The following is a 22,268-nucleotide window of genomic DNA, read 5'->3' on the forward strand; positions in this document are numbered from 1 at the left end:
TTCTTGGAAACATGCCACTTGCTATGCTCCGTAGCTAGGGTATCTGTGGATATTGTGCCGGCGATTAAAGAGACTGTCTATTGTGGAATCGTTCTGTAGCTCCCAAAAACAGCTAACAATAGAAGATGCTGGGTTCGTAATAAAACATCCCTATACCTCTGGAATTGCATACGATAAGTCCTGATGGGCACAGCGTACAACTTATGACCTCATAGACACCTTTATAAAGAATCTGCATGGTACGGAAATTCAATCCCCAATTGGGAAAGATGAGTTGACATCCCAATCCCATAGGGAAAGACACCTGCCTTCTGACGTTTCCAGTTGCCACACCACCCTCCCCGTTCCTAGCCCTGATGGGCTTTAACAGGAGTTGTCTTTTGCCCTCTAACTTTTTACATCTCACAAGCCAGGCCTCGTTGGGATGCCACTGATGTATGTCTTGGTAGACATTTACATCGGTGATTTTCAAACTCAGCTTTGCTACAGCAAAGGTAAAAGGATTTACGGACAACGCCTGTAGGCCTTGTCCGTAAATCCTTTTCATTCAAAATCTTGAATGTCCTACATCACTGCCCTCTGAACTAGCTAACTGAGTTCGCAGAAGCACAAACCTCAAACCTAGTTCTACGTTTACTTTTACTAGTTCTAATTCACTTGTGAAATGCATGTATTCTCTCACAGATCATGATTTGAAATTAAAATATTATCATTACTCAAAATATTATTCAAAAATGATCCTGTAAAGTACAACAAGCTCTTTGTTTAAATTTTATTGACCAATAAATCTGGGTAAGCACCAATTCTATATTTATCTGTTTAAACTTATCAAAATATAATATTTTACAACAGAAATAAATACAATAATATGGTGTTCTGCACTAACTTTTTGACATTCAAATGATTAAGATGTAAAAATGGCTGTATATGAAGATAATGACTAGTAACAGAGTTTTATCCCCAACAGTAATGATATTTATTACAACTGTGGGAAACAAAATGAAAATATATCTTACAGAGCTGAATAAACCTGCACTCTGATGGACTTGGCATAGTGATATGCATCAATATATTTAATTCAGTGAAGAATGTAATAAGAAACCCATTCTGTCCTTACTGTCTCTAATCCTCTAGTGAGGTATAGGATGTTTGTGTAATTCCTGAGAATGACTAAATCATTTTTAGGAATGATTAACAACTAGTCAAGTTGACAAAAACAAATCATTTCACTAAAGGTCGTTTTACTGGAATTAGTCCTACTATGGGAGATAATACTCAGCTTGTTAATACATTTATCTGTCTAGTTAAAACTAGATATCAGCTACAATAAGAGAAGTGTAAATAATCGTCTTACAGGGTCATTCCACATCAAATCAACGAAAATAAATGCACTTCTCAGATTCATATACAGTAATTCAAATAAAATGTACAGGTTTGGCTCTACCCATGAAGTGATGGAAAAAAATTTTTTTTTTCAGACACTCAGTTTCTGTGTAGGACCCCGTAAAAAATGGCAAAAACCAAGGTTTGGGTAATTACAAAAGAATAACCTTTTCTTATAGAGAGCTCATTTTGGTGCCTTTTTAAAGCTCTTGGAATAGGCTTTCATATTATATGTCACTTGGAAAGGTGTTTTGATATTAATATTTCAAGGTCACAAAAACATTATTTGACCTTGAATATATACAAGTGTATTTTTTTAAATTTGAAAAAAATTTTTTTCTTCTTCCTAATGTGTTGTAAATGTGGTAAAAATTTCATAATTGGATTGCAATGTGATCATGGCGAAATAAAATTATGAACTTGTATGTACTCACCACTTTACAATTTGGACAATAAGATTTATTTACATGTATACCTAATGAGATGGTGGTAGCTGGATTGGTTACTATTGTTTTATGAATGGCTCAAAATAACAATCCATCTTATTTTCAATTAAGTGCATCTTCACTTTTATTGTCAATTCTTTTGTCTAGAGGGGTTTGATGGTCAGGGGCCATATTCCTTATGTGTGGGTAGGTAGGATCTGAATATCAAGTGAAAGACGTACAAACATGTACATGGTTTAAGTAAATTTATTGAAATCATTATCAATGTGCATCTAGGCTAATAAAATTACCTAAAAAATTCCCAATCTTTTTCTGGGGATTCATTTTTTAGGGAATATTAGCAGACCCAACAATGCTTCGCTATTGCTAGATTTGAGTACATATATATATATATATATATGTACTATATATATATATATATATAAATGAACACAACTGATAAAACATTAAAAAACTGAACATTACGGAACTTCACAAAATAAAATAAAGTAAGATTCACAAAATAAAGTAAGATTGTAAAGAAATCTGTCAAAACAGCACTACCTGTCAGATTTAATTTAAACTACTCTCTAAACTCAGTAGTCAAACCAAAAACCCCTAATTTTCTTTCTACTGGTCAGAACGAGGATTTCAATAGCTTTAAATTTCTCTGGAAAACGCAGACCATTTTGCAAAAAACCCGCGCATAAATTGGTTCAGTAGTTTTTTAGTTTATAGCAGACATACAAATATTGCCTTTTTATATATATATATATATATATATATATAGAAGAAAAAAAACCGGTTTGTATATTTGTTTGTTTCGTAAATATCTCGACACCAGTGCCACCTAGCTGGAATAGTTTTTGCAAAAATATTTATTTTCACGTAACAAATATAAATTCTGAATATGAGCCAAATCAGACCATAAATACAATTTTTCAAAATATCTCTCAATCCCAGCCCACCTAGTGGGTACATTTTTTGCAAAAATATTTCTTTTCACTTAATTAATAAATATTCTGAATGAGCCATATCGAACCATAAATATAATTTTTCTAAATATCTCGACCCCAGCGCCACCTAGCGAGTCAAAACTAATTCAGAAAACTTTGTGGGCGTGCGCACAACTCACCAGGTTTCATTGCAATCAGATGAATAGTACAGGAACACATACGGGATAAACAAACAATAAATTTTAAATATTATATTAATTTGATCAACCCAAAAGGATCGATTTTAGAAAAATAATTTATATATATATATAGAAAGAAGATTTTCAATAAATTCATTCCCAGGAATATTCCTGATTCAGATCTCTGGACATATTCACGAATTCGATTTTTAATTTTATTTAATATTTAAAAGATAAATGGAAATATTCTTCAATAAAAAAAAATATTGGTGCTGAGACAGTTCTACTAGTTTTATTAATATTAGAACAAAGTATTACAAATGTATAAAACAAAATACTTACAGCCGAATCCATATAACTAAGAAGAGCATCTAATATAATGTATTCACTATTAGCAATTTTTTCTTCATCAGTTTCAGACATTCTTCCGATATCACCATCTTCAAAAACATCACAACCTTCATCTACAGAACTAGTACTTTGGGATTCTTTAGAATTTGGTACAGGGACAAATTTTGGTTCCCTTGAATGAGAGCTTAATACATAAGGACGGAAGAGGGGATTATTAGGAGGTGGTGTCGAGCATTCTGACAGTAATTGTTGATTATCAAACCCATTTTGAGTAAATGGTGATTGGAATACAGATCCTATCGAAAGGTGACTACTTGCTTCACTGCTAATACTACTTCTTCTATCAAATGGTGTGCTTGGAGAGGCCTGTAAATAAATAACTGAAAATTAGGAATGCTTTATTAAATACGTTCATAGATTTTTTTATTATTTAGAACAATTTCATATGACAGAATAATCTTTTCATAACATCAAAAATTTAAGTTAGTTTAATTATACTAAAAACTAAAACACATTATTCTTACCTGTGAATCTAACATATGAATTAATTGTGGTTGTTTTCTAAGAAGTGCGCTTAAAATAAATAAAAAGTGTACTTCATCATTTTCTGTTGGCATATGCTGGTTACCATCACATGTTTTAACAAGTCTCTGAAACAGTACATTATTTAGTAAACCAGTCAGTTAAGGTAAATGTACAATGAATAAGATATTATTTACTGCAAACAAAAAATATCAAATTCTAATGAAAAAAGAAAGTTTACACTTTTACAAGCACAAAGAAACCATTTGTGCATGTATTTAATTATTCTTGGCATAATTATTTTAAAGGGACTTTATTAATTTATTACATATAACATAAACTGTTTGTAACAAAAAATAAATAAATTCAAACAGTTCTTTCATCAGAGGAGGTAGGAAAAAGAACTACAAATCGAAAAACAGAAAGGATCTTATAGAAGCATATTTTCATGTATTTAGAGTGTGAGTATTTTAATTTGTTTTTTATGAAATTTAAACTACACTATATCAAAATGAAGTTTAAATATTATATCTAATAAAAAACTGATTTTTCCAACATTATTATTTTAAGCAATAACCAAATAATAAATAAATAATTAAGTTAAAATTGGTGGAAAGTTGTTTTTCTTTCATTAATTTTCCTGTTTTGTTTAAAAATGAAACTCCATACGACAAAGAAACTTAAAATCAACCAGATAAATAATCTCTACAAAAAATATCCTGAGATTAGTGACTGGGAACTCAAAGATGGGTTTTCAAATTCTAAATTGTTTAAAGTCAAGCAAATTTTGAGTTCCAGAAAGTTTAAATTCTATGCATTAATAAAAACAAAAACACATTTTGTTTATGTCCTTATATCACATGGGCAGCTTTTTCTAATAAAATAAAACTAGGAAAAAATCTGGTATTTGCAATCCAAAATTTAATATTAAATTAACGTGGCATTAATAACTATAACACCTACAGCACTATTACTGGTGAGTTAAGTTAACAGTATAGAAATTTAATAATTATAAAAAGAACAATTTAATAAAAATTCCAAAAGTTGCAATATTCTGATATTAATAATTTTTAGCAATAGGGTAAACTAGCATTTTTCTCCTCAATTGTTACAAACCAGTATACAATGAAGCAATTTGTTCCTTCACTGAAAGGAATATTTTTAACAGTTTATGTTTAAATATTTGCAATAAAAAAAGTACTAATTTACTAAAAAAAATAAATACAGTTAGCATACTTCTTTTTGAGTGGTCCTACTATACATATTTGCAGACTTATGCCATAGCAAACAAAAATAATTTTTTTTAATAGGAAATCTTGATGCCTGTAGGAAGCTGTTATTCTTCTGGTAAACCTTTCATATTTCTTCTTATTGTTCCAGTAAAATGTTTTCCCTGAGCATAAAACATCTGTAATGGAAGACTAAAAAAGGAATTATCAGAAAACAAATCATATTCCTTATTTAGCAAATTATAGAAGATAACAATTTTTTAACTACATAAATTGGAAGGCCATTTTCTTTATTTCATTGGCTCTAGACCCTTTGTAGCAAATATAATTAATGGAATACTTTAAAACTGAATTACAGAGCACCAGAGTTTGATGCTCCATCTGTGATTTGTGTTTAGTACATTAGTATCAACAGTGAGTGGCCCTTTGTGCCAAAAAGACTCATCCATTGAAATTTTTTGATGTGGAATATACAGATTTTTTGAAGTGTTATTAGCACAATCCAGTAAGGGTTGAAACTTCTGTCACAAATAATATCTAGCTTCATTGGGTTGTGGTAATGTAATACATTTACAATATCAAAAAATGTAAGAATTAATTGAAATAATGCATGAACACACATTTTACAGAACCAGGATTTACTTTGTGAAAATGCAGTGGATAAGTAAGATTTAATTGTTTTTTATGAAGTTCATGTTTAGGAATACAATAATAAAAGAAAGCATTTTATTGACAGTAACTGATATCCAAGAATTAAAACCAGTAGAAACGGAAATATATTTTGTCCTTTAGAAGCAGCAGTATTTTAACAATCTGTTAGTTTCTTTTACAAATAATTTTAGTAAGTAATGTATCAGTAAAAAAGTTAAAATATACAATCAGTATGGAGTCAACTGAAGGACAATTTTCAGGTTCAGGTATTAAAACAAAAGAAATATCATGATCAATGTACTTTCAATTTCATTTTAACATTTTCATATTCATCATCATTACTTGATTTATTATCCATATCAGAATGATTACTTAAAACTTGCCTACATTTATCAAAATCCCTGGGTCTAATCATAGGTCTACATTTTGGTGAATGTAGAGTTATCTTCCTATCACTGATGCTAGTATTATCAACATTCTTGAATTTTCCCTTAACAGTAATGTGCCATCAGCATCATAAGTTGGTTGGTATCTGTATGCCATCATAATCAATACTTGGTTATCATTACATAAATTGCCATCAGATTTTACATTGATCAGTACCAGTTCCAATTTCAACAGGTGTACAATATTCACTACTCATTTTGAATATTAAAAAACATTAACATTAAAAACATATTATAAGAAAAACAATAATCTAGTGAGGGAACACTTTGAAAGTCAAATAAAACATGTTTACTTATATTCCGACATAAATGTATAGTTGTATACACATAAACTACTATAACACATTTGATTACTACTAACATGGCAAACTCGATCAGTAAAATAAAATCTTAAAATTAGGTTAGCTTCATTTTAACACCAGATTTTAAAATAATTTTATTAATAATGCTATTATAAATTAATATATTAATTTTAAAATTACACGATTTAAACATAATGATCACGTTAATTAACGATATTCCATAACAATAAAATAATGTGTTTTACAAGTGACAAACTAAGTCAAATTCCCTTTCTTGTATAATAAAAAAAAAACATTTTTTCAAGTTGTTTACATAAATTAAAATTAATAAATAATCAAGTCATCCTCAAAGGGCTGAATAAATTACACACCATCCTAGTACATTTATAAAATAACATTTATTTCAATATTTAAAAGATGTATTGCACTTTATAGATAAATTAAATAAGCACAATATTTATTTTGGACTGAAATTATTTCAAAAATCAGTGCAAACTAGTTGCTATTTCTTTTACCAAAAACAATATATATAAAAAAAAAGTTAATAGAAAGCAATTAGCTATTTTTACAAACAAGCTTTTGTAAGTTTTTCTATAAATTATCCACACAAAATACTTTGATTTGTATGCGCATACTTTGTGTACGTATACTTTAATTTGTATGAAAATAATTTGATTTTTGCATTTCATTTTAATATGGCTTTTTTGATTTTTTATGACAGATGGAGACTAGGAATAGATGGAAATTAGCTAAGTAATAAGTTACACATTCTGCCCTTTTAAAAATACCTACTAAGGATTTACCTAATGAAGGGCAACATAAGATATACAGGTGAAGATGCAAACTCATCTCATAAACACTGATAAATAAGAATAATGTTCATATCAAGTAGTATTACCCACTAATTCCAGCACTAAGTAAATAATAACTCAGTACAGCTGGATGTTACTTGTTACTGTCATCTATTTAATTAGTTACTAATTACAACATTTCCACATATTAAACATCATGGCCAGAAAGTTAGCAATAATAGAAAATTTATCAAATTATATCTTTCACTGTGTTCAATCAACAAAATAAAATTACACATACCTGTAAAGAAGGAAAAACAGAGCAATGGGCGAGTACTGGTATACGCAACTGAGTAATGACACGTGTAACAAATTGTAACACATGTTGTTTCATTCCTGGAGGTTCATCTGTAGCAGCCAAAGTTGCTAGCAAGTCGAGCATATTGTGTTGCAATAAATATTCAACACACGGTCCCATTTTTTCACCTTTATTCTCATCATCTTCCTTTTGTAATATCTATAACATACAACGTTACAAACCCATAAATTAAAAGTTCACTGGTTGGCAGAAGCAAAAAAAAATATGTGTATTTATTATAAGTTTACATTATTGTAGAACAAATTATTCAGAATAAAATGAAGAATGGAAAACACTAAAATGAAAATGATATTTGAACATGTACAAGAAAAAGAATGTTATTTACTAATAAAAGTATATTTACTACTACACCCACATTTCTGTGGATAACAGAATTTTTCCCACTGGCTACGCCTTCTTGGTATGTTTGTATATTTGTCATTCCTTTGACTGTATTCTATTCAAATTATGATCGCTTTTACTGTTACAAGGGGTGACTGAAATGTAATACACAGTCACTCATAACTTGGAAATGAAAAGATAGTCAAATGAAAAAACATAGAAAAAAGTACAATTTATTTCAATAAAAACTTACATTTATTTTCCCCCAGTCATCATTTACAACTATACATTTCACCGATGGTGAACCAGTTTTCTCATTTCCATCAATGAAGAATGCTTGCATTCATTCTTTGATACACATCTCACTGTATCTTTCAGCTCATCATATAAAGTGAAATGAATACTCTTAAAATCCCAATTTAATTGTGGAAGGAACTGAAAATCACAGGGCACCAAATCTGCTGAGTATGGAGGGTGTAGAATAGGTTCAAATTTCAACTTCAAAAGAGACTTGGTGTTTGCATGCAATGTGTGTAGCCAAGCATTACTGTGCTTCAAAATATCAACTCTGTGGATTATTAAATATGAGACACACATCTCCTAAGGTGTTTTAATTATGGAGCTATTCTCTATTGTATGCAGAAAAACAAAACACAAAGATAAAAACAAACACAATAAAAAATAAAAGAATTTTTTTTTTTTTTTTTTTAGGGCGAAAAACGATTGGTCGTTATCATCGCCCGGAAAATAAATAAATAAATAAAAGTAAAAGTAAAAAAAACTTAAAACTACTATCACAGGAAGCAAAATCCGGAATGGGTGTAAAAGGCCCATTCTCGGATAACAAAAACACTAACATGTAACTTAAAACTATGTTAAAAACTATCATATTAAAACTAAATAAAACTTAAAACTAAAAAGGAGATAAAACTTACAACTAATATCACAGACGAATTTAAAAACATGAAAAAAAAACAACAAAATATGAATATATATATATATAAAACAAAATTCCGATAGGGAGTGTAAAAGGCTCACTACTCGGATAACAAAAACAATACATCGGACTAGAGTAATTAAATTTTTTGTATTAACCCTATACTATGCAAAAACAGAAACATCCGGTTTAAAACCTCTTTATCATTACACAAGATACCACGGATGTTTCTGGGTAGTTTAAATTTACGACGCAATGCTGCATAACATATGCAGTCCACGAGTATGTGGCGCACAGTCACGCGGCAGTTGCATCGTGCGCATAGAGGTGGTTGTCCTCTGGTAAACAGGTACTCGTGTGTCCTATCCGCAATCGACAGAGAACTACTTCCTCATGCCGGGGTTTTCTGTATGAAGAGTCCCATGGTAACACAGAATCTTTAATCTGACGGAGTTTATTATCAACGGTAGCCGTCCAATCACCTTGCCACCTTGCTCTTAATAATTGTTTTACATAGTTAATGAAATCGGAAGTAGCAACTCGGGTGGTGAAAGGAGGCTGGTTACATGCTTCTTTGGCAGCGGAATCTGCATGTTCATTACCTGGAATCCCTATGTGGCTAGGGACCCAGCAAAAACTTAATTATGTGTTGCGATTATTCAACTCAGCGATTGCGTTGTAAATTTCAATGACGATAGGATGTTTGGAATAAAAGTTTTTTAAGGCTTGGAGAGCACTACAAGAGTCACTGCAAATAAGAATTTTTCTATATTTAGGGTTAATGATGTTTAGAGCCTTATTTATAGCGTATAGTTCAGCGGTAAACACACTCGTAATACCGGGTAGACCAAACATATAAGTTCTTTCATTGACAACAAATGCACACCCAACTGTATCGTTTTGTTTCGATCCATCAGTGTATACAACCGCGTCTGGTTTCATCTTGGAGAGAACACACTGAAACATTTGCTGAAAGACAATAGATGATGTTGATTGTTTATTGTATGTAGTCAGGTCAAAATTAAAATTTATAAGGTTTATTCTCCATGGAGGATATGAGCAAGGATACATAGGAAAGAATGACGGTGTGGCAACATTTATATGCTGCAGCAGACGCCAGGTACGGACACCTACAGGTGCAGTACGACATGGATGATCCTCATACTTTCCTAGATTAGGATTTCTAAAGACCGAGTCAAGAGCCGGGTGATTTGGCTGTCCTCTGAAACGAGCAAAATAAGATAATAAAAGCTGGTCTCGTCTATCCCAAAGTGATGGTTCACCACAGTCTACAAGTAACCTTGCGACAGGACTTGATCTAAACGCGCCTGTGGCAAGCCGAAGGAAAGCATGATGTACACTATCCAGCATTTTAAGCACGAATTGACGAGCTGAAGAGTAGGCGACACAACCATAATCTAAACGGGAGCGAACAAAGGAATAGTAAAAACGTATCATACATGACCTATCGGCTCCCCAGTTGGTGTTAGTAAGGACTCACATCATATCTAGAAGTTTGGAACATTTTGTTTTCAATTCTTTTAAATGTTTGACCCAAGTAAGACAGCTATCAAAAAATAAACCTAAAAACTTAACGTAAGTAGAGATAGTAATAGTCTCACCGTTCAGAAATATTTGCGGAATAGAAGGGTTTTGTAGCCGAGAAAAAACTACACATTTTGTTTTTTCTGCAGTCTCTCTGCTGTAGGTGTTGAACGGCTTGCAATATAGATAGCAAAGTCGTCAGCAAATAGAGAACATGGGACAGGAGCCTGCACACATTTGGTAATATCGTTTATGGCTACAGAAAATAAGGTGGCACTTAATACACTACCTTGGGGCACTCCATTCTCCAAGATGACACTATCCGAGAGCGAATCATCTACACCAACACGAGCTGTTCGGTGATTTAAGAATCCCCGGATAAAGGCAAGCATATTGCCCTTGATTCCCCATTCTTTGAGAGTGTTAAGAATACCACGTCGCCAGGCTGTGTCATACGCCTTTTTTATATCGAAGAAGATAGCGACGAGGTGCTGCCGATTTAGGAAAGCGTTTTGTATGGCTGTTTCCAGTGACACTAAAAGGTCAATAGAAGATCATCCTTGTCGAAAACCACACTGTTCTGGAAATAGAAAGCCATGTTTCTCCAAGTACCATGTAAGTCTGCGGTTTACCATTCTCTCCATTATTTTACACAAAACGCTTGTTAATGAAATAGGGCGGTAGCTTGAGGGGTTCGTTTGGTCTTTACCAGGTTTTGGTACTGGCATAATAAATGCTTCTGACCAGCCGGGTGGGAAGACTTGTTCGGAGAATAAACCGTTGAAAATATTCAAAAGTTGTTGTAGTGCCGAATAAAAGAATTAACATTATAAAAAGTCATAAAGATTACATAAAGAAATGAAGAAACAAAGTCAATGAAAAATGTTGGACAACATGCATTAAACATATTTATCAGCTCATGACTAGTTCAATAATCAAAATGTGAATTATTTGAGTAATAATAAATTTTCAAACATAACTACAATGAATTTAAATAACCTAAATGCTTAATATTTATAAGTATGAGTAATAATGAATTTCGTAAAGGTTCTGAAAGGCCACAATATGCTTAAATTCTATAAAAGATAGGATGATGATATTTCTGATAGTACTGATGTAGTATTCAACACAGATATGACATGTGCCTTCGTACAGTTTAAAGAAGGATGTAAGCAGTTAAGAGCTAAGATTAATAGTCCCTGTAGTCTCATACTGAGAACCTTGATGTAATTAAGAAATAACACTACTTATATATCAGAAAATAATGAACAAACCTTTTGTAATTGTTGTAAATGAGCGGGAATGTTGGTCAATTCAACAGGGACTTTATTACTTGAAGAAACATCAAGATAATGCTTCATTAATCTTCTCCAGTGGTAAACAAAATCATCATGTAATGGGGTAGGTGGTGCTATCTGAAAAAGAGATAATACTTATACTACTTAAAATGATACTTATTCATGATCGATTTCATGAATAAAAAATATTAAAATTTAACACATAAACTTACATAAAAAATTATTCTAAACACAACTATAGCTCATATGATAAAGTACTGAACAATTATCAACCTGATCAAAACAGAATGATTTAAAGTCATCAAACAGATATCCAACTCAATATATTCACCCTTAATATAACAAATGCAGCATGTTGTTTAAGAACAAAGAGAAAAATATGGTAAGTCAGTCTTTTTTTCACTCTTAATACTTCAAAATTTCCAATTTTAAAGATATTAGAAATAACTTTCTTTATAAAAATTTGGCAATTCATTTCCAGCAGATCTTTTCAGAATTATTAATCACCTCATTCACTGATGATGTTGCAAGTGACAAGGAAAATTGATTTAGAAGTGGTTAGGGAAACCCTCTAAAACAGGTTAAATAGTGTACTTATTTATAAATTGTTTTCATCAAATTTAGCATTTGAAAAATCTACATAATCTTTTTAATGCCTTTATGGGTATCTCCTGTTTTTATGAGGTGGTTTGTATAAAGGTTGATTTAATTGTTGTGTACAATGTTTTAAAGTGTTTTTCTATATATGGGTGAATGAGCATTCAATCTACCTTATTATATTTACAGCATTATTAATAATACAATGTTTGATCAAAAAGTAACAGGAATTTTTAATTTTTTCCAAAAGTATTTATTCAATCTTGGGATATTTATCCCAACCTCTTCAAAGTAGATCCCCTGTGATGTTATGCACTTAGTTCAAAAATGTGACGTTATACTTCAAGTTTGAAAAATATTGGTTTAAAGAAGGATGTAAGCACACCTCTTTGGGTATCATATTCAACTTGGTTTGCGATTTTGTGTTCATCTCATCTATTGTTGAAAAATGATGACCTTTAAGTTTGGGAAATACCAAAAAGGCATAGAGAACTATGTTTCTCTATGTTTCTTTGTGGTCGTGGCATCACAATGGTGTTATGTTTCGCCAAGAACTGTTGGATAAGTAAAGTGGTGTGCACAGTGTATTGTAGTGGTGCAATATCCACAAGTAGTCTCTCCAAAGTTTGAGTTGTTTTCTCCAGATTACCTCTTGGTAAACTGCATAAAACTTCTAGATAGTACGCATTGTTGAATGTGTGACTTTATAATAAGAATTCATGATGAACAATTCCATTGTAGTTAAAGAAAACAGTTAGAACCGGACTTGATGTGCTTTTTTTGGTCTTTGCTCCTCAGAAAACTTTCAATGGGACAATTGGGCCTTCACCTTGTGATGTCACAGTCTTACATCCACATTTTCATCAGTAGTTATGGCACACTGATCAATTCTGGGCCATCAGTAATATCCAGAATTTAACATTTTTTTCAGTGATGATTATGAGATGCTGTTTTTACTGAAAATTTAGCAGTTTCAGGACAAATTTGGCTGCTAGCTGTTTCATATTCAAAACTCACTTTACATGGGTCTTATGAAATTTCTATTTCTTCAGGAACCTTTCTAATGGTAATTTTGCCATTAGAAAGCACAATCTCTTTAACTTTTTCAACATTTTTTTATCAATGACTAATGTGCTTGGATGCCCGGCACATCCAGCCAGACATCTTCAATGTCTTGTCTGCCTTCCTGAAAAAATTTGTACTGCTCATAAATTTGTGGTTCACACATTGTCTCCAAAGGCCTTCTTTAACATTTTAAATGCTTTGCTACACTTAATTCTGTTTTTAATGAAAAATTTCAGACAAATTCTTTGATTTGACATTTCACCGCACAAGAAAATCACTGAATACAATAAAGTATGTCTTGCTTTTTTGCTAGCCAAACAAATACTAAGCTGTCTGAAATTTAACACTTAAGTCAATGATAGTACTACCAATAAATAGAAAAAGATTAACTCAGTTAAAAAGTTACAGCATGTGCAATTCAAACCTGATCAGATCTATCTATAATAAGTCAACAAAAGTCAATGAATTATGTATAAACTTAAATAAAAAATATAAAGCAAAAGCATTAAATAAAAACATATATATATATATATATGAAAGTGTAACAATGCCAGGATATTTAATTGCAAATTAGTCTAATATATCAGCTTTTTATAACATTTAAACTATACATATTTACACTATTTGTAAAAACATTTGCAACAGGAAATCTTATTATATACAGCTAAAATAGTCATTAATTTATAATAAATTAACACTGGTGTATTCACAGCAAATCAATTTTCTATTTTTAAATAAGTGGATAAAATATAATTCAACTATTTATCAGAAAATAATGCAATTTATCTTGAGAAATATCTATGAAACAGAAGTGGATTTTGAATAATATTCCCCAGAGAAATGAACCCTTTCTATTTAAGAAAAACAGACATTGTTAATATAATTGAAAGAGCAGTGCTGTTTCAAGCTTCACTACATTCCAGTGGCAATCTATCCTATTATCAGATAAAAGAATCTGATTGTTGATTGGCTGGTTCAGCTAGCATAAAGGTGAAGGTTATACTTGTTCCAAAAATATTAACTTAGGAATAAAAGATTGAAAAAAGATTATGTGAATTTTACAAACTTCTTTAAAAAAACAATTAAATTTATTTGTTCCTCACAGCAACAGTTAAGTGCAATTATATTATTTTTTTAATACAGTCATCAAAAAAAGATTTTCATGACACCATGTCTACACAAAACTAAGTCAACTAAATACAAAAATCAAAGATTTGTAAATAAATTTAATTATATTTTTTTATTATATATTAAATTGTATAAAAAAACTACAAGTTTTAACAAATTTCACTATATTATCCTCTGTTACTTGTCAAACATTGAGATGCTTTTACTCTATCTTCATCCAGGTGTGATAAATCACCAAAGGTGTTTAAGTTCTATAACAACGATCATTCTCTCTTTCGAGTGTTGTACGCACAAATGTTTTGTGTGTAGAGTATCTACATAATGTAACCCCCTCTCAGAAAAAAACTGAAGCAGTCAAACCAGGATTTTTTGCTAATAGAAAGCAGAACCACGAACCACTTTCCTTTCCCACATTTATTAAGTGCATTTTGGATAGCTGTTTTATGAACATTAATTTCCAAGCTGTAATAAGTGATATAATTTATTCAGGCTACATACACAGCTTACTGCTAACACTTCACATTCTCTCTTCCTACATATGAAGTTAGCTAAGAGATTTCTTTATTTCCATACTTCCAATTTATTTAAAACTGATTAAATCAATGAATTACATGAATATCTTAACACATAAATTTATTGATTGTGTTGCTGCACTGTTACAACTGATTTAGACTCAGCATGAAACACACTTTATGCTTTCTATTCCACTGTTAAATTGGAAAAACTTAGATGGCAAGTGCTAGATTAGCTAATGTCCATATTCATGGAGATTCAATGTTTTTGTACAGTCCAAAATAAAAACTTTCAATATTTCCACAGTTTAATACAATAATTGAGTAAGTAAATTGTTTACTACCCAAGATATTTTACGATAAAATCATGGACACTTTTTTAAGACTATTTATATTCTTGATTTTCTTATATAGGCAGTAAATATAAAGAATTATATTTCCTAACTTATTGTTGATGTAGGTTAGGTTATAAACAAACTATGCTTAGATTTGGGAGGGGGTCACGATAAGAAACCGAGAACACCCTGTTACAAACAAAACAATTTTAACTTAAACTGTAATAGGTGTATTAAAATGATACCAAAAGTAGCTAGATTTATAGGAACAGAAAAATTATACTATTAGCTTTAATTTTGAATATTTGATTTCTCAAATGCATATTTTAATTTCCCTTTTTCTTTCCTCAATTTTACATTTTTTTGAAATTTATTGCAATTTTTACATTGTGTCAGGAGTTAAGATCAATTTTATTGATGATCAATAAAATGTAGTCATCAATTTTATTTTACTGATGATTTTTTTTTAGACAGAAAAACTAGCTAAGTTTTTTATCAGTTATAAATTTCCAGGGAATAGTAAAACAACTGTAAATATTCTTTGTTCACTAAATTCTCCATTATGTTGTTTTCATGAACAGGTAGAATTAATGATAATAAAATAAAAATAAACTAACATATTTGAATATTATTAATTGTGTTTACCTTTTCAAGTTTATTGACCATTAATCCTAATTTGTTTTTGGTACTAACTTATTATATGTCAAACCAATTTTATCTTTTACATTACTTAATTTTTTTTTTGATAATGAAAACTACTATTAAGGAAAGATTAGATTACTTTCAATTACTATATTTATTCAGCAGAAAACTTATTTTTCATTCTAATAATGAAATCTTTTATTAGGAAAAGAAAAGGGTCAACTGATAAATGTTTTTTAGATTAACTGTAATTTTAAATGCCGAAATTTTATTGTTCTGCATTTTAGTAGAGCAGGTTTGAGTTGCGTTATTTTGCAGTGAAGCTTCAGTAATATGAATTTCATTAGGTTTGTGAATAGGATCTACAATCTGGTTTCTGCCATTGCATTCCTACAAGAATACAGTATTATTCATAAACTGTATCTTTTATTCATAACATTAAATGACTTTGCATTTGTAGAGGCACTAGAGGTGAGTTTGCAATAAAATATTGCCCCACAATTTTAAAAAAGTATGAACTGATATATTGCCTTTTGGGAAAGTTGTTCACTCTATTCATTCCTTGGCATTTGAACACACAAATATTGCAAAATGCAACATGACCAAATTAAAAAATTCTGGGAAATACAGAAAAAAGACGACAGTGACACACTGTAGTTGTTTTGGAAATGTAGTACGAATGAAAAAACTACTGTCAGTAACCAGAACTAGAGATAATAGGAGAAAATACGAAAATCTAGAAAACAAGAAAAAAATATTATTGTGTCAACAGATTTAAAATTACGTTTAAAAAAGATTTCTCATAAATATGTTGATCATACAGAAAAGTTGTTTTACAGAAATACCTGAAAACAACAGCAGCAGAAAAAACGTTAAAAGCACTAAACTTAAGTAATATCAAAATGAGTAAAACAATTTACTTACATTATATGTTAATGTAAACAACAGAAATGAAAACAATGTATAGAAAACTTTCTCAGACATATTACAAACAATATATTATATCTTACTGTTGTTGAAAAAAAAAAACTTTCAATTTAACTATGATAGAAATCCTTACTTCTATCCTATACCAACAATTTTTGCTTAAGTTTGATCAAAGGACTAAACAATAGTCAATGAAACTAACTCAACACCAGATTAAAAGCAATCAAAACTATAACTACAGAATTTAAACAAAAATTGAATATATTTTATTATTTGCTTTTAAGTACATCTTTTGAAGATGTTTTTAGTTTTTAAAAAGTTTATTTAGATTTATTGGTCTTTTCTCTTTTAAATATGGCTAAGCCTACAAAAATACTCCCTGCATGAAGAATGATGTTCAATGTAAAAAAAAAAAAAAAATTAGGAGAGAACCGTTTCCTCGATAAGAATACACAGGAAAACGTTAATTAATACCGGTAACTATTAAGCATGAGAAAAGGCAATTTGGAATATGGTAATATGTACTTTTCCTACATAAATTAGTTTACTAAATCTAAATTTCTTTAAGTTTCACATGAAAATACTTTGAATCTCAAAATGACCAGGTTACACATGAATACACAATAACAATCCAATGAAGACAAAATGTATCTTCAGATTGTCTACGTAGACTATGAAATTTTATGCATAAAAATCATTCTTTTGAGTAATCAGGAAGAAATATTCTACAGAACTTTCATCAAAGGAACTTCCTCTAAAAAAAAAACCATTGAAATAGATTTATTTGGCTTGAACATGCTTTATAAAAACCATGGCTTGGAGTGAGAAACTCTTTCTATTTTTAGAAGTAAATTAATTAAGTAGGGAAATACAGTGTAACTTTTTTTTTAATAATTTGCTAATACAATATGATCAGAAATCAATAATATTTATAATTAAACATATTGAAACGTATGTTATTATTGATGCAACAAAAATAGCAATAACTGTCAAAAAATGAAAAACGAGAAGATTTTTTGGGAATCTTTTTCAAGTAATTATACATGACCTTCAGATTTTGCCTCAAAGAACTTTTTGATATGATAAAGCAACATGCCAAGTTTCAATAAACTTGGTCTAACAGTTTTTGCACAATAATTTTGCAAACCAGATTTAAAAAAAAAATGTAATTTTTCCAAATTGTGTACAGCCTGAAATAAAGTCTCTACATACTTGAAAATTTAATCACATACAAAAGAATACTCAAACTTTCAAATGCATTTTGAAAAATTTAAATCTGTACATTAGGAGAGACTGGAATCTTTCAAACATACTGTATAGATTTAGGTTTCATTCATATTAATTAAAATTCACTATTGAGAAACATTAATTTCCATTTAAATAAGGATTTTTAAAATTTAAAGATCTTTGGCTTTGGTCAGATTTACATTTGGCTCCTGATGATTCAGCAGCTCCATACAATTCACACAACTCCTTACAGATGCACTTGGCTCCTTTCAGCATCACATGATTCTTTACATTTCACTCAGCTCTTTTCATATACACTTGGCTCCTGATGATTCGCAGCTCCATACAGTTCACATAGATCCTTACAGATGCACTCAGCTCTTGATGATTCAGTGGCTCTGTACACAGTATATAAGCAAGCTCCTCACTTCATTCATACAGTCCTATTCAAATCCTATTCCAGACTTCGAAGAGACTACTACTACAAATCTCTAATGACTCATCAGTCTTATTTCAATCATTACATTTATTAAAACAATAACGATTTACAAGTTATTAATGCTATATATATATAAATGATATTTACAATTATAATCACAAGAACTTAAGGACTTAATTTATTAAAAGAATCAGAACCACTTTTCGACATTTTTATTGGTTCTCAAACCGCAGATATATATAAATCTACAATTTGAAGAAACATCATTCAAGAATTTTCATTTTCAATAATCTACTGCATAAAGGGACTCAGAGTGTCTAATTCTACAACATCATTTCTGTAACATCTTTCTTAATTTACTTTACATTGTATCATCATTATTATACCATTTAATTTATTTCATATTTAATTTAAATTACTATTATGGAAAAGGAACAATTAATTAAACAAAGAGGGTCAATAAAGGTTTCTAGAACCAGAATTGCCACATTTACTGACAAATTTGATCCTTGACAAGGTGATAGTCATGCCTGGCAAATTAAGTTAGGAAACTTCTTGATTTACAAGGCAGACATGACATCAAACCTGAATTAGATTTTGACGATGATGTTTTATCATTGGATCGGGAACAAGTTGAAGACTTGTGTACTATAGAATGCAAATTGAAACATTTAATACTAATCAAGAAGTTAGTACAAATACATTATTTAAACAAACTCAATTACAACCTATAAATATACCCATATTTAAAGGTAATGTCTTAGAATGGGAGTATTATTTTAATACATAATAGAGATGATTAAACTAATATTCAAAAATTATACTACATTCTTTAAAGAATGAAACTCTAACTATCATTAAAGATCTCCCAATAACAAATGAAAATTATCTTGTTGCTCTAAAATTATTAAAGGTGAAGTTTGACAATAAATATACAATTGCTTTTCACAATGCTGAATGCATTTTAAGATCAGAATCTATAAAAAGAGAATCTGTAGATACTTTGTCCAAATTTATTAACGAAATTTCCTCAAATGTGAACTCGCTTAAAGCAATGCAACTTCCTATTAATAAATATGAAATTATCCTAGTCCAATTTCTAACATCTAAATTGGATAACTACTCAAGATTATAGAAGGAAAGTATGTCAAATGAGAGATCTCCCACCTTTACAGACTTCATTGAATTTCGTAATTACAGATAACTTTTAGAAAATATTAGTACATCCACCTCAAACACATAAATGAATACAGATAATGAAACCAAGGAACAAAGTCATAAAAATAAAACCAGATCTTTAAACAAAATTTGAATTTAAATTCTAATAAACAATACGAAAGATAATCTTAGTTATTATGCAAAATCCAATTTGTATCAATGTTCATTTTGTAATTCAAATCTTTACTTAAATCAATGTAAGGAATTTTTTAATTTGTCCATAGATAATTGTAAAACCTTTTTGGCAAATAATAATTGTTGTTTTAATTTTTTATGTAAAGGCCATTTTATTAATCAATGTTATTCAGATTCATGTAAGATTTGTAGTAAGAAACACAATACATTCATTCATATGGTCAAAATTGATTATTCTAAGGTAGATGGCAATAAGCCTGAAAGTCCTACGTTCCTAAGTGTACTAAGATGGTACACCAATATATAATACGAAAGGTAAAGTCGATAGATGGGTGGAATATATTGAAGAGTTATACGGAGGAAATGAATTAGAAAATGGTGTTATAGAGGAAGAAGAGGAAGTTGAGGAGGATGAAATGGGAGAAACAATACTGAGATTTGAATTTAAGAGAGCATTAAAAGATTTGAATGGCAGAAAGCCTCCTGCAATAGACAGAATACCTGTAGAATTACTGCGCAGTGCAGGTGAGGAAGCGATTGATAGATTATACAAACTGGTGTGTAATATTTATGAAAAAGGGGAATTTCCATCAGACTTCAAAAAAGGTGTCATAGTTATGATACCAAAGAAAGCAGGGGCAGATAAATGTGAAGAATATAGAACAATTAGTTTAACTAGTCATGCATCAAAAATCTTAACTAGAATTTTATACAGAAGAATTGAGAGAAGAGTGGAAGAAGTGTTAGGAGAAGACCAATTTGGTTTCAGAAAAAGTATAGGGACAAGGGAAGCAATTTTAGGCCTCAGATTAATAGTAGAAGGAAGATTAAAGAAAAACAAACCAACATACTTGGCGTTTATAGACCTAGAAAAGGCTTTCGATAACGTAGATTGGAATATAATGTTCAGCGTTTTAAAAAAATTAGGGTTCAAATACAGAGATAGAAGAACAATTGCTAACATGTACAGGAACCAAACAGCAACAATAACAATTGAAGAACATAAGAAAGAAGCCCTAATAAGAAAGGGAGTCCGACAAGGATGTTCCCTATCTCCGTTACTTTTTAATCTTTACACGGAACTAGCAGTTAATGATGTGAAAGAACAATTTAGATTCGGAGTAACAGTACAAGGTGAAAAGATAAAGATGCTAAGATTTGGTGATGATACAGTAATTCTAGCTGAGAGTAAAAAGGATTTAGAAGGAACAATGAATGACATGGATGAAGTCCTACGCAAGAACTACCGCACGAAAATAAACAAGAACAAAACAAAAGTAATAAAATGTAGTAGAAATAACGAAGATAGATCACTGAATGTGAAAATACGAGGAGAAAAGATTATGGAGGTAGAAGAATTTTGTTATTTTGGAAGTAGAATTACTACAGATGGACAAAGTAGAAGCGATATAAAATGCCGAATAGCACAGGCGAAACAAGCTTTCAGTCAAAAATATAATTTGTTTACATCAAAAATTAATTTAAATGTCAGGAAAAGATTTTTAAAAGGATATGTTTGGCGCGTCGCTGGAGTACCTGACAAAAAAAAATTAGAAGCTTTTGAAATGTGGTGCTATAGGAGAATATTAAAAATCAGATGGGTGGATAAAGTGACAAATGAAGAGGTGTTATGGGAAATCAGTTATGGGAAAAAAGAAGCATTTGGAAAAATATAGTTAAAAGAAGAGACAGACTTATAGGCCACATATTAAGACATCCTGGAATAGTCACTTTAATATTGGAGGGACAGGTAGAAGGAAAAAATTGTGCAGGCAGGCAACATTTGGAATACGTAAAACAAATTGTTAGGGATGTAGGATGTAGAGGGTATACTGAAATGAAACGACTAGCACTAGATAGGGAATCTTGGAGAGCTGCATCAAACCAGTCAAATGACTGAAGACAAAAAAAAATTGTTTGTTTAAAAATCAGTCAAATGAAAACATAATTCTGTCAACAGCTATATGTAATACTATTGAAATACATGGAAATACGTATTCATATAGATTACTGGTTGATTCTAGTTCACAAGCAAATTTTTGGCTCAATTCTACTGGAGTCTTATCCTTCCTGGGAAATTCATTCATAATTCCGGATATCCTATTATACAGAAAACTAAATTAGAATATATAATTAGTGGCTGTCTTCCTAATAACATTAAGGGCAACAATAATGTTGCATCTTTTCTTGTGCGTAACACTTATAAAAATCTATCTACTACACTGAAAAATTTCAGGAAACTTGAATAAATTAATACTGATGCTTCAGGCAATGAAACCTCAACATGTGAAAAACATTTTCAAACCATTACTACTTGAAATAATCAGG

The 22,268-nt window shown here is 30.4% G+C and overlaps 1 protein-coding gene across 3 annotated transcripts in view; it reads right to left on the bottom strand.

Annotated features, from left to right (window-relative positions):
* Window positions 1-22,268, bottom strand: part of LOC142325472 (FHF complex subunit HOOK interacting protein 2A-like) — a 70,848-nt gene that overhangs the window by 35,980 nt on the left and 12,600 nt on the right. For 2 of the 3 annotated variants that reach the window (XM_075367282.1, XM_075367281.1), the window contains 4 exons: window positions 11,692-11,832; window positions 7,537-7,752; window positions 3,819-3,944; window positions 3,286-3,660 (listed from right to left, as the gene is read on the bottom strand). In XM_075367282.1, coding sequence (XP_075223397.1) covers window positions 3,286-3,660; window positions 3,819-3,944; window positions 7,537-7,752; window positions 11,692-11,832 — 858 coding nt within the window. Of the gene's footprint in view, window positions 1-3,285; window positions 3,661-3,818; window positions 3,945-5,052; window positions 5,224-7,536; window positions 7,753-11,691; window positions 11,833-22,268 lie in introns of those variants that run through there. The other variant, XM_075367283.1, reaches the window with a different exon arrangement.

The sequence above is a fragment of the Lycorma delicatula genome, chromosome 5 (genome assembly GCF_047948215.1).
Source record: "Lycorma delicatula isolate Av1 chromosome 5, ASM4794821v1, whole genome shotgun sequence".
NCBI lineage: Eukaryota > Metazoa > Arthropoda > Insecta > Hemiptera > Fulgoridae > Lycorma > Lycorma delicatula.